General features: G+C 37.6%; 2 protein-coding genes across 2 annotated transcripts in view; one reads left to right on the top strand and one right to left on the bottom strand.

Moving 5' to 3' along the window:
• The first annotated feature begins 2715 nt into the window (after positions 1-2715).
• On the top strand, positions 2716-6182 carry LOC113252960 (akirin-1-like). The gene has a single exon (XM_044382705.3). It carries the CDS (start codon positions 2797-2799, stop codon positions 3373-3375), a length of 579 nt encoding a protein of 192 aa, XP_044238640.1. The 5' UTR covers positions 2716-2796; the 3' UTR covers positions 3376-6182.
• A 1095-nt stretch (positions 6183-7277) lies between these two features.
• Positions 7278-14427, bottom strand: part of DECR1 (2,4-dienoyl-CoA reductase 1) — a 44069-nt gene continuing 36919 nt past the window's right edge. Inside the window, exons 7-10 of the mRNA XM_026495778.4 lie at positions 10479-10551; positions 8045-8191; positions 7534-7596; positions 7278-7431 (exon numbers count right to left, since the gene is read on the bottom strand). Coding sequence (XP_026351563.2) covers positions 7372-7431; positions 7534-7596; positions 8045-8191; positions 10479-10551 — 343 coding nt within the window. The 3' untranslated portion in view covers positions 7278-7371. The remainder of the gene's footprint in view (positions 7432-7533; positions 7597-8044; positions 8192-10478; positions 10552-14427) is intronic.

The raw sequence follows: 14427 nt of genomic DNA, 5'->3' as shown, positions 1-14427 counted from the left end.
AAAGATATTTGGGTTGGTTCAAAACCTCAGGAGTTTTCCAGGTGAGATCTGAAAATTTTCCCCATATGTGGAGAGCAAGGAGAGACTGAAAAGAGAAGCAAGCCACTCCAACTTGTAGGTACCAGATTAATAAGCAAGCGAACTTACTTAGGAGGTTTGTCTCAGGCAGCCCCACAGGAGTAAACGCACACATCCATCCACCAGAATCTTAAAGCTTATATAGAGGCCTTAACGGGCTTCAGTCACGTGTATACAGGCCAGCTGATTTCAACAACGCATCACTGTCTCCAGGCTGCGTCCTTGAAAACCGGTGGAACCAACATTCCAAGGGTGGGGGAGGGGTGAGAAGCCTCTGTTTGCCCAGGTGCAGCTCCCGGGTCAACCAGCGGTCATGTACTCTTGATGACCTCCTCCAACAATTTGTAACACATATAATTGACAAAGGTACATATCCAGAGATATATAAACATTACTCCAAAAATATATTTTAAAAAGCATAACCCAGTAGATGTGTAGGAAAGTTGAACAAGCATTTCACAAATAAAAAAGATCTCTAAATAGCCAAAATAAATAAAAGGAATCAACTTTACTAGTACTCAGGAGAAATGCAAATTAAAAGAAATGGGATACTGCCATGCACTTTTCAGAAAGGTTAAAATTAAAGAGATTTTGAATGCTAAGTATTGGCGAGGATGTGGCACAATGGAAATTCTTACTGCTGGGTGGGAAGTTACGTTGAGACATTTTGGAAAGCACTTTGGCAGTATCTACTAAATTTGAATATACACACACACCTTATAACCCAGCAATTTTCACTTTTAGATTTTATCAACCTGACTGAGAAAGGCCTGTATTGCCACCAAAAGAAAAGAAGAATGTTTACAGTAGCATTGTATTTGGCATAGCTGAAAACTAGAAACCCAAATGTCTCCAACAGCAGAATGAATATGTAAGTTGTGGTATATTCATTCAATGGAATGTTATGTAGCAAGGAGAATGCATAAACAATTGGTACACAGGTAAAAACCAGAAACAGGATATATGGTGTGTGATTCTACTTATATAACAATAGTAGTTTAGCTGTGGTGTTAGAAGTCAAGATAGTGCCTAGTTTTATAGAAGGGAAGTCACGATGGGAGACAAGAAAGGCTTCTGGATTCCTGGTGATGTTTTGTTTTTTACATGGGTGGTGGTTACACAAGTGTATTCGTTTTGTGATAATTCATGATTTGTGTGCAGTAAGAAATCATACATCAAATAAAAAGTTTAAAAAAATTAATGGTGAGCAGGAATTTAGGGAAGCCTCTCTGAAGAAGCCATCCCTACAAAGATCAGCAAAAGCACATTCCTAGGACAAAGAAGCACATAGTGCAAAGGTTCTAGGTCAAACAACGCCAGGAAACAGAAAGCACTGCGGCAGAGCCTGGGTCCAGGGGACAGCATGTTTGAAGCAGAGAAGGCAAGAGCTCCTCTGCCAGGGTCAACTGAGATTTTATACCAAGCGCCATTATTCTGTCTCCAAACATAAGGATTATTTTACCTCACAGTTGAGAAATGAAAGACTTCAGAAGAAAATTCAAGTTAAAGGGTTTGAAATTGAGAATGAATTTATTAAAGTCTAATAAATAGTTTTATGTCCAATAAACAAAATAATAAAATTGATCAAGAGCAAAAGAAATTTATAAGCTTTTTCCCTTGAAGGCTTTTGCAATAGAACTATATCTCATAAAGACCCTGTTATTGCCTCTAGGTTTTAAAATATGATCGCAAGAAATAGTCGAATTGGGAAGGAAACGACATCGGCTAATTGAGTGACCTTAGGCAAGTCATAACTTCCCCGAGCTCTCAGTTTCCTCAGTTATAAAATGAAGGGGTAAAGACATATCTTCTAAGGTTTCCCAGCTCTAAAATTCTATTATTCAAAGTCACTTAAATTCTTGCCGCTTTAGTTTTTTCCATAAGAACAATATAACAACAGATGTTACTCCATACCTGAAACATTTCCTGGAGGTGTTTTCATATATTAATTGTAAGATTGGTGATATTGTTACCAACAGTCCTCACTTTAATTTACTGAGGATTAACTCTTCCATTAGGGTATGGAAGTAAGACCCTTCACGAAGATACTAAGTAGTATGACAAAGTAACAATTCTTAAGGTGAAACATTAATATGGTTACAGCCCCCAAGGTGGTATGTCATTAAATATAGTGACTATTCATCAATACTGTCTCACACTTCCTAAAAACATTTCTTTGTTAGGAAGAAATTTCAATCAATTGATATCCTCATAATTTCTCTTCTCTGGCCTTCTCTTCCATGCTTACAAGCTTTTCTTCCTCATTCATCATTTATAATAGAATATAACAATGAGGGGGCACCTGGGTGGTGCAGTCAGTTAAGCATCCCACTCTTGGTTTCAGCTCAAGTCAAGATCACAGAGTCCTAGGATCCAGTCCCACATCTGGCTCCACACTCAGTGCAGAAATCTGCTAAAGTTTCTCTCTCCCTCTCTCTCTGCCCCTCACCCTTGCGCTCTCTTAAATAAATAAATCTTAAAATATATATATGTATATATATAAAATATATATACATATATATATGTGTGTGTATATATAATATATGTAAATATATATATATACACACAATGAAGCAAACTCTAAGAGAAGATTAATAGAAGACAAATGTGTTTAAAAACTTGGACAAAACAGGCTTGGCTTGTGAGCTCCGCTGAGGAGCCGGAGGTTGGGCCGCAGTTACCTCCGCGTCCGCTCCTGATTCCTGGCCCCTCAGCGGCATGGCGTGCGGGGCGTCGTTGAAGCGGCCCACGGAGTTCGAGGCGGCGCTGCTGAGCCCTGGTTCCCCGAAGCGGCGGCGCTGCGCCCCTCTGCCCGGCCCCACTCCGGGCCTCAGGCCCCCGGACGCCGAGCCGCCGCCGCTTCTCCAGACGCAGACCCCACCGCCGACTCTGCAGCAGCCCGCCCCGCCCGGCAGCGAGCGGCGCCTTCCAACGCCGGAACAAATTTTTCAGAACATAAAACAAGAATATAGTCGTTATCAGAGGTGGAGACATTTAGAAGTTGTTCTTAATCAGAGTGAAGCTTGTACTTCGGAAAGTCAGCCTCATTCCTCAGCACTCACAGCACCTAGTTCTCCAGGTTCCTCCTGGATGAAGAAGGACCAGCCCACCTTTACCCTCCGACAAGTTGGAATAATATGTGAGCGTCTCTTAAAAGACTATGAAGATAAAATCCGGGAGGAGTATGAGCAGATCCTCAATACCAGACTAGCAGAACAGTATGAATCTTTTGTGAAATTCACACATGATCAGATAATGCGACGATATGGGACAAGGCCAACAAGCTATGTGTCCTGAAGCTTTCTTGCATATCTGGGTACCAGGTTTGACCTCAAGAGATGGCTGCTGTACACTTTTTGCAACTGGTTTGATATCACATTTCAGCTCCAACTTTGCATCCTGAGAACACTTAAACGTTTCTGCAGGTCCATTTTATACAACTTGAAAGACCTTAAAACTTTCTGGTTGCCACAAGCATATCTTTCTTTTCTGCTCATCCAATAAACAGCTGTGCCCTACTGTGATAGATTTTCCAAACAAAAATACCTGGAGCAGCAGTTTAGCAAAATATGCCCTCAGTGGCACTCAACAAATGGAGTTTCCCCAAGCACAGTTCTGTAAGAAGTGTGTGTGAGAGTGTGTATATGTGTGTGTGTGTGTGTATTTTAAGTTATTATTTGTATTGTGCAAATTTTTTTGATCTTGGGGATTCTGGCTGTGAATTTGATGCACGACAATTATGGTTAAAAACATTTGCTTGGTCTACAGAAGATCATTAATGTTTTGTGACCATATAAGTTGTAACGGTGGATTGTTTTATGTTGTAGGTGTTATTGTTAAATACAGGGACTGTTTCCAGGCACAGAATATGAATCATAAGTTAGGATGGACATTAGATGTGATGATGATGACATAGCAAAGGTCTGTGGTCCTAGGTCTACAAACGCGTGGTGAGGAATTAGGACAAACTGGAGACGGGCCGCTTGACACATGGACTCTGCCTAGCCGTGTTGAAAAATACTTTGACTCCAAGCCTTAAAATACCCACGTGGAGTCTGTGCTCACCTCATTCACACAGAGAGCTCCCTGGACACTGAACCTCTAAAAAGAAAAAGTCTCCCTGGAGCAGGAGCATCAGGGTTTGCTTGGGAGCACAACAGAGGTGAGCGTGGGGCTGGGCCAGGCCCTGGTGGCCCTGCTACTTGGGAGGAGCCATTTTGCCTTTGTATCGGTTATTAAACACAGAATTTGGATTCTTTGGTCAGGCTCCCCCAAATTCTTTTTAAGAAGTGACCATGTTCAACTGCTTGAGCTTTGTTTTGGCAACCCCCTGCCCAAAGTTGCTTACAGACTGTTCTTCACCTTGTTTCCAAGGCTGTGGAACAGAAAGTAGCCTCTGTTTTGAGGAGGTGGAAGTTAAGTATACAATTATTTTTTACTGTGACTTGTTCAGGACCACATTTTACGAAACGCCTTGTTTCCTTTATTATTGTTTCTGGAAAGGAAAGTTCTATTAAAATTGTTTTAGTTTGAACATAGAATAGTTTTATTAATTAGGGCTTATTTTGAAAAATTCTGAGTTTAATTCAAGTGTATGCCAGTACCTTCCAAAGTAAGGTAATATTCAGAGACAGTTGTTCTGATCAGATGGCTTAGAGAAATTCTGGAATATTCATATTCGAAGATTCCTTATTAATGAATGTCTTTGACTTAAATCTAACCAAAAACTGCAACATTATTCTTTGTACATTTTCATTATATAGTGTTAACAAGCTTAGTTGCAAACAAATAAAATACTTAAGCTATTTGTTTACCTTGCCTTCTTAAAAAAAAAAAAAAACTTGGACAAAACAAAATTTTTATAAGACCCAATTAAGACACGAATAGGTAAAAAAGGCAAACAGAACATTTCAAGTGTAGGAAAGTATTCAATATACCCAATAAATAAACACAAGCTTGAAGAGAAGCTATCCTTTTTTATTTATGAAATTAGTACATAGTTTGAAAATGAGAATATCCCATGTTGGTAGCTATTTGTTGAAACTGATACTATCACACACAACTTAGGGTGTTCTAAACCCATATAAATCTTAGGAATAACAACTTGAAAATGTGTTTCAAGGTTTTTAAAAGCTTCATAACCTTTGATTAATAATATTACTTCCAGAAATCTGTCATGAGGAAAAAATTCCAAATTCTAGAATGTTTCATACACAAAGATATTCATCACAGTTTTTTTATATATTATACTGAAAATAAAAATAACCTAATTCCGAGAATAAAGAATTAAGTGAAGTATGATATACGTAAACCATGAAATACAAAACATCATCTTTATGAGAAAAACAGTATCTTATTTATCATACAAGCTAAACTGTTAAAAAAAAAGAGGAAAGTTGAAAAAACACTGGAAAAATGATGTTTATAAAGTTATAAAAATGTAAACACTGAATAGTAATTTAAACAAAATTAGGGATATGGTTTTATGGGTAGATTTAGTGGAGGGACAGAGTATATTCTAGAAAAAAAAAAGAAAAAAAACCCAAACTCAAAAAAGCTAAAGAGCCTACTGTGGGAAGAGAGCTTGGAGAGAGGACTGTGGTAGTACTCTTTCTGTGCAAATTATATAAACAAATTACTTTCATTAAATATAAAATTAAAAAAAGCCAAAGACCGAAAATAAATATACCAAAGTATTAACAGAAATTATCTTTAGGAAGTTAGTCTTTAATGTTTTCTATTCATTTGTATTCATTTCTCAAGTTTTCTATGATAACCAAGTCTTAAAAGTGATAGAATGACAGAAGGGCCCACCTTTCATTTGCATGTTTTATATTTTACAGTGTTTTCACTTGTTTCACCTCCCTTAATCCTTATGAGAACCCCACAAAGCAGATACTAAAATCTTGAATTTTGCAAGGAGAAGAATAAGAAGCAAAGAAACTTATACAAGCTCATTTATATAATTACTGGCATCTTTTTTTTTTTTTCTGCTATACTATAAGAGGTATTGATAATTTGAAAAAGAAGATGTAGGCAGACAAGAAGAAAATGCATTAAGGATAAAATGCAGACTGTGCCGCACTTCGAGAGTGTGAAGAAAAGCCCAGTATGACTGAGAATGTCAAGGCCACTTATTCCAAACCTACAACACTACCCATTTACATACACAATTTAATGTAAATTATGTACACAATTAACTGTGAATGTAGTAAGTGTTTCCATGTGGGGCTTACAGCATATATACTCACACAGGAAAACTAGATTCCTCTGCAGATCTATTCAGAGGAGCTTAGATGGAGGTTGGTCCCCTCTCTTGCTAATTTGAGCAATGGAGACAGTCAGTCTAGTGAGTATGTTTATGAGTGATTCCTGTGAAAGCAAAATAGACCTTTTTTTAATATAAGCTCAAAATTATAACTATATATATTTGAGACTGTGGGTTTATTATTTGATTCTCAGGATGATAAGTTAGTCAAACCAAATATAAAACAAAATGAAATTATACACATATATATTTTATATGCTTGTTCATTGTCTCTACCTAGAGAAATCTACTCTTCTTTTAAAGCTGAGATGCAATGCTATCTCCTAGGTGTCACTTTCTCTACACTCTGGAGACAGAATGAATTACTTCTTCCTCCACGCTTTAACACGACTGGAATAATATTTATCACATTGCATCACGAATAATTATTTGTAGGTCTCTCTATCCTTCTAGATAATGTTTCAAGAAGGCAAAGGCTGTAGATTGTTCATGTTGTATCCTCAGTACCAAATAAAATGCCAGTCTATAACATAGGTCCCAGCAAAAGTTTGTTTGATGAGCTCTCTAAAGAAGATAATTCACAAGCCCAGTGAAAAGGAAATGCAATGGAAAGGCCGAGTCCATTAAATCAGAGTCCATTAAATTTACTGTGTACCTTCTACTTCCTTTTTTTTAGGCCCCATCACCATAGGCATGGTTTAATACATAACTCAAATGCTACTTCAATTAATATTCTCCTGATTTTTCCAGGTTATAATACGTTTCTTTCGCTGCACTTCCAAGCACTTTACCTCTACCAAAGCCTTCTCTTACTTGCCTTTTTTTAACTCTTAAGAAAAATTTTGAAGGGAAAACATCCCATCTTACATATCTCTTAATATACACTGTCTACCTACTGCTGGCCGGGCACACGATACACACTCAGTCCATGTTTGTTAAGTAACAATTTATTAGACTTGAAAATAATTCAAAAGATCATAGACTGTATCATTTCCATTGTAACCAAGATGAAGGCCAGAGTGGTCTTAGGAGCCTTTTGTCTTCCTGATGAGTCCTTCCATTACGTCCCACTGCTCCTTGGTGACCTAACACAAACAGAAAAAGGCAATTTTATGTGGTTCTTGCATATTTTTAAAGCTTGGTATCTTAGCTGTTAATATTATATTATATTCACAAAACGACATTACCTTCCTCAGACTGTTGAATTCCCCTGAAATAAATACTTCCTCTCCACCATCAAATCTAATGACCTGAAAAAAAAAATAGTAAAAACTCTGAAACTAACTCCTTTTAAAAAGTGTCTGAACCATTAGCCATTTTCCTATCTTAATTGGATGGAACATCTCCTTGGCACTTTCAGTCAAAGCCCAAAGTTTGAAGACAAAAGTCATGATTAAACGTAACCTGATTTACTCATTTTAAAATCTTCTTTCCCCCATCTCCACAATTTCAAATTCTACCTGATATTAAAGATCATCTTAAAGGCATGTCTACCAAAGTAATTGGCATTTAATAAAATTAATTTATCAATGAACAAACTCCACAGGCTAAGCAATCTATATTAATATTGTTATATTATTTACAGCTAAATTAATATTTAAATCATATTTATATGCAATATTGTCAGGAATGGTTCCACAATATGCCTTCCCACACCAAGTCCATCTCCCCAAGAAGTCAAGAGAACACAATACTTACTGCCCCGTTAATCCAAGAAGCATAATCACTACAAAGGAAAGCAGCAAGATTTGCAAGTTCTTCCACAGTTCCTAGCCGACCACAAGGAATTCTAGCGATCATTTCTTTCTCAAATGTTCCAGTTGGGTCAAGACGACTAAAGGCACCCTTAGAAATTAAGAAAATAGTGAGGTTGTATTAAACAAATTTAAGAAACAAGTTTGCATGAAATGGAATATTACTGTGGCAGCCTGTTCATACCTCAGGCCTTGTAAACAACAGATAATTTTGCCAAATTCTTCCATAGTCACTTCAGCTCAAAACAGGTCATTTTATCAATACTGACCTAAAAAAACCACCAGAAAATATAACCTTTTTACCTTTCTACCTTCATCTGTAAAATGAGACCTGTCTTTCACTACCTTACAAAACTGTTGGAAGCATCAAATGAGAAAATGTATATAAAAGTATTCTGAAATCCATTCAAGCTTAGTGTGGTGGACGTAGTGGTACTAATGTTGTTTGACTGAATAATCACAGAAAAGTGACCTAAGCAGAAAACCTTTAAAAGGAAATTCCTTTTCTTCTTTCTTCTCAAAATAATTGGAAAAGAAGAAAACAAGTGTGTAGGAATATTAAATTCAAGTAGATTCTAGAGGGGGGGAAAAAAAACAACCCTGTAACTTAATTTGCCAACCAATGTCTTTCTTCTGTTAATGATGTGAAGGTGAAGACCAAGATGAAGTAAGCACATGCACTGATTAAAAAAAAAAAAAAAAAGATTGAATTTCTCTGTACCAGTGCCTGGAAGTCTAGGTGACAGTTGTCCTCAATAAAACAGGTAAGAGACAGAGCAAGCTCTCAGGAGACTTCTTGTGAGCACTCCAGCTCTCCTGCCCTTCCTGGGCAGGTATAAACCTGCAGAGACGAAGGGTAGCAACAGGTCCCAGTCCTGACGCTGTTGGGATTGCTATGGAGTTTCTACACTTCAGTTTTAATCTCTTTAAAGCTTGTTACTTGTGTACAACTGATACCGCTACTGCTACACTGTAAGCTCCTTGATGGCAGGTACTCTTGTCACAAATGTTTCGTATCTCTCTCAATACCTTTGCACACAGCACTCAATAAATACATTTTAAATAAATAAATAAAATGCAGGTGATCTTTCCTAGAGACCGAGGTCCTAAAAAAGAGGCTTCTGTGACTCCAAGTTTCTCTTCAGAGAGTGCCCAGCATAGGGCTGCCCTGAATCATGTGTTTTAATGTATGCTTTTGAGTTATTTTTCCATTAATTGTATTAGATTCTTTATTACTGGAGTGACAAACAAGATAATCAAGTTTGACTCACTCAAGTAGTCCTTCTTTCCGTTTTCCACCCTTTAAACTGCTAAATAAACTAATGCACGGGGCGCCTGGGTGGCTCAGTCAGTTAAGTATCTGCCTTTGGCTCAGGTCATGAACCTGGGGTTCTGGGGTTCTGGGGTCCTGGGATCGAGCCCTGCGTCAGGCTCCCTGCTCAGCGGAGACCCTGCTTCTCCCTCTCCCTCTGCCTGCCACTCTGCCTACTTGTGCTCTCTCTCTCTCTCTGTTAAATAAATAAATAAATAAATAAATAATAAATAAACTAATGCAGCCATGTCCACATTGATATTTAATACCCAGAACAACCCACATTCCAAATGCTCCTTAGCATTATTTTTTAAGGTATTCATACAACCAAAACAAGTTATCATACTTCACCTAAGCCTTCGGAGCTACAGGTCAGCTGAGATTGTAAATTCTTGCTTTACATAAAAACAAAAAGTGAGAGTGAAGTTATCTGAGGCACTGCGAGAGAACACAGAAAGTGTGGGCCTTCTGACTGTAACAGCATTAGTGATCGTTATGAGTTGCAATGAGTATCTGTAAGCATGATTGATTACAGGAGAAACGCACACCATCAGAAAGATTTGTAATCAGAGAGACGTGGGAGTTAAATGACATGCATAACTGAGTGAAAGTGAAAGGCACAGACATGAGTCAAAGAAAATGCTACCTCTAGCAAGACCAAGGCTGTATGAAAACTTTCCAGAACATCTCTTAAAATAAAAATATACTTACATTTCCATGAACTAAAAAAAAGATGTCAAAGTAAGAATCCATAAAATATGGTGAGGATTAAGAAATATAGGTTAATAACAGATTACTGAAGCAAATCAGACAAAATACCAAAATGGATGGCACAAAAGATCCCAGCAGATTAAGTTGTTGAAATAGAACTTATCAAGAAGTTACATAGCTGTTGTATTCCTGCCCACCTCCTTATTTATACTGACCAATGGCAAAGCCCTCTTCCCTACCACGAAGGCTCCAAACTCAGGCATCTCTGATAAGTCCTGCACACAACAGTCAGAATATTTCTATCAATGTTTCATTCCTTAATCATTCAGGAGATAACAGGCAAACTAAAACTTACTTTTGTTTTTATAGGCCCTGGTTGTATCACATTAAATCGCAGTCCATATTTACCCCATTCAGCTGCAAGAGACCTAAAAATTAAAATATCACCAATATTTTAATATTCTAAAATACTACACTATACGTTAAAAATACTAATAACCAGACTCACTGCGTGCTTACTATATGCCAGAGGCTACAACCGCAACAAGTAGCGACTATAATCATTCCCCATGCTGCAGACAAGGAAACTGAGGCACAGAAAGATGAAATCATTTGCTAAGTCATATGGCTAGTGAATTAACCTCAAATGGTCTAGCTCCAGAGTTTGTGCTTCAGTCACTCTGCTGTAATATCTACCATTTGCATCTTAGTGTCCTTAATCACAATGCTATACTACCTACCACTTACATTTTAGAACTAAGTCTAATATCAAAATACATTAAGTATCAAAATTTAGCATAAAGAAGTGAGATAATCATGCCCCTCCCCCACATTTTCTGGAGTTCAGTGCAACATGTACTATTTATATATAGTACATTGGATTACAATGTTTGCAACATCATGAGTCCTTTTAAGTAAGAGATGGATTACATAGATATAAAATATTAACCACATCCATGTTTAACGAGGCTTTAATACAATTGCTGCACTGCACTCAAAGGGAAATAGGAATCTAACAAAATCTTACTAAATGTCACGAAGCAAAATACAACAATAATAGCAAATACAGAAACTTAAAGCAATCTGTTTTAAAAGCCTACTTGATAGACAGGTCTAACTTTTTAATATCTAACTCATTTTAGGACTTTTTATTCATTTGTACATCTGTGTGTGTGTATATACTGAATCTAGTTTTAAAATATGACTTAAGGTAACAGCTTTTAAAAATACATATAAACACAAATGAGGAAGATAAAATCATTTAAAGGAAAGAGAGACAGAAAAAAAGAAGGAAGCAGAAAAAGAAGAAAGGAATTGAAAAACAGATAAGGAACAATAAAGGAGCCAAGAACTGAGCTAATACCTAAATGTTTTGTGGCATTCCATACAATCACAATAGGTGGGTCACAAATTTGCATCCATTCTTTCCAAGATGCCATGCAAAAAAGGTAAGCCTAATCAGTTACACACTTTGCAGTGCCCATAAGGGAAAGGGAAACTAATTTCTCAGGAAAAGCACAACCATTCCTGATAAAAAAAAAAAAAAAAAAAAAAAATCAGAAAAATATTTCTTTCAAGAAGAATTCTAAAATGAAAATTGTGTAATACAGTAAGACAATACTGTATCCTTGCCATAAATACAAAGAGATTAAGTCTTATGAAACTATAAGATATCAATTAATATAGTTAACAAGATCACTGGAAAGGCCAATTTGGCAATACTCATTCTATAGGATAGGGGACAAGTGCTCCAAGTACAGTCTGTTAATCTATCTTAACCCACAGGGGCATTTTAGAGAATGGGTCGACTGCATCCCTTTCAGGCAAATCATACATAAAAATTGCTTCCCTGAGTGATGCTTTTGACAGAATCCATGGCCATACCTCCCCTTGGCATGTACTTGCAGTGAGCTGGCTCCAAACTGCTGGGGAAGTAGCAACTTCATGTCTTAACAGAATTACAGGTTGAGCAAGTTTACAGCGTCCTGAAAAACTAAGTAACCTAGTGAGGAAATCTGCCTAGAGGAAAAGCCATCCTGTCACTGCTCAGAGGTGCAACAGATACCCTTTGTCCAGTCCTAGCTCTCATTAAATTAGCTTATATTCTAAAGAACTACTGTAACATGATAAGAAATCCACCTCATTAGCTTATTCTGCATATTAAGATGCTAAGCACAATATCAATAATGCTAGCCATTATTGTTGTTAAATCAACATATGCTTATTGTGTACTTAGTTTGGGTTAACATTCTGTGTTATTTACCCTCAAAGGAAGGCAGTTTCTGCTCTCAAGAGAGCAGTCTTTCTCTCTCAAGGGAGGTCAGCTTCATAGTATAATAAACTAGTTACTTTGCTGGGAATTGTGCAATGTGTGCCATGGCTGCTTACAGGAAAAAGTACCTAAGTCTATTGAGAGTGAGAGGGAAGGCTTCCTAGAGGAGGTGACATTTGAGTTGACACTTGAAGAAGGATTAGGAGTTTACTGTGGGAGGGCAAGGTAGAGGAAAAAATGGGACATAATAGGGCATAGGATGGAGAAAAAAGACAGCCCAGGCATATGGGCCAGTATGAGTGAAGGACAAAGGCACAAACAACATGCCCTATTTGGGAACCTACAAGGCCTCATCTGGTATGACTGTGTCCTATAAAGTATGAGAAGAGGACTGACGGGAACTCAGACTGGAGAGGAAGTACACATTTACCGAGCATCTACTCCATGCAATATGCTACACAATAACAAAACAAAACCAAACCCAAGCAGCACAGAATCACAGTTTTAAAGGACACGACACTGACACCTCTAACAAGACCAAAGGTCCCAACAAGACAAATACTGATACTGTACAAATGATGCCAAAATAGTCAGGTTCTAATTCCTTATTTCCAAAGTCATCTGACCTTAAAAAAAGGTAATTACCTCTATTTACATTAAGATTCCACTTCTAAGTATAGTAACATGTCTTTTTATCTCAAACAAATGTGTATTACTGATTTCAATGTTGAAAAGTGTTCTGGGACTACTGGAAGAAGAGAATAATGATGTTTCGGCAGACACTGAGCACCAGCCATGCACCAGGTCCTGCCTGGTGTATACCGAGATGAATAAGGTATGGTCCCTCCCTCACAGAACTCACATCCTAGTGGGGAGGTCACATAGCTTTAACAATATGTTTGAGGGGCACCTGGGTGGCACAGCGGTTAAGCATCTGCCTTTGGCTCAGGGCGTGATCCCGGCGTTATGGGATCGAGCCCCACATCAGGCTCTTCTGCTATGAGCCTGCTTCTTCCTCTCCCACTCCCCCTGCTTGTGTTCCCTCTCTCACTGGCTGTCTCTATCTCTGTCAAATAAATAAATAAAATCTTTAAAAAAAAAAAAACACCAATATGTTTGAAAGCAGCCTTGCATGTCCTGCTCTGTGTCCCTACCATATTGGTACATGACCTTCATTTTAGAACCTGTAACAATGGATAGCATTTATTTATTAGCATGTTAGTCTTCTCACTAGATTGAAATAAACAAAGTTTTAAGGTGCACAGAGTACAGAATAATTAATTCTGTTCTAAAGAAATGAAAGAAAACATCCTAGGGGAGGTGATGTGATGAGAGCCTTAAAAGTAGGGAAAATAGCACAGCAAATTCCAATAGCAGCCTAGCCCAGACAGAGAAAGATGAAAACGCACGGCATATTTAGGGAAATACAGAGCAGTTCAATGGAGATTAAAACACAAGAAAAATAGTATAAGACTATCCACTCAGGTGAGGATGAGAACTATTCTACTTCTATCAGTATCCTATCCCTGGACCTAGCACAGTGCCAGGCACACAAAAGGGTCACAATAAACATTTATCCAATTAATCAACGAATAAACAAAGACCAGGGACAAGTTTATTTAGAATACCATACTGAGGTTTGGCTTTTATTCCAAAGAGGAATGAAAAAATGATCTAAGATTTTAGCTAGGGAGTATCATAAGCAGACGTATTTTTAGAAAGATGATTCTGGTGGGAATATGAATAAAAAATAAAGAGGGGAGAGACTGGTAGCAGAGAAACACATTATAGGGTTATTACAGTAAGCCATGATGAGAACCTGCATTATAACAAACACAGTGGAAAAGGCCAATGGGGAACAAATTCAAAAAGCAATCATATGCTTCTGAGAAAAGGCCACAAGATCTGACAAGTGGTCACTGGTTTATGTTAGTCCTATTAATCTGGCACAGCAGATACAATAAAAGAATGAAGGTGTGTTTAACAGAGATCAGAAATAGCACTGATAAAGATATATAGGAGAGCAAAAAGG

This window comes from Ursus arctos, unplaced genomic scaffold, assembly GCF_023065955.2.
Source record: "Ursus arctos isolate Adak ecotype North America unplaced genomic scaffold, UrsArc2.0 scaffold_6, whole genome shotgun sequence".
NCBI lineage: Eukaryota > Metazoa > Chordata > Mammalia > Carnivora > Ursidae > Ursus > Ursus arctos.
The sequence above is the reverse complement of the archived record's forward strand: the minus strand, read 5'-3'. Positions and strand labels throughout refer to the sequence as shown.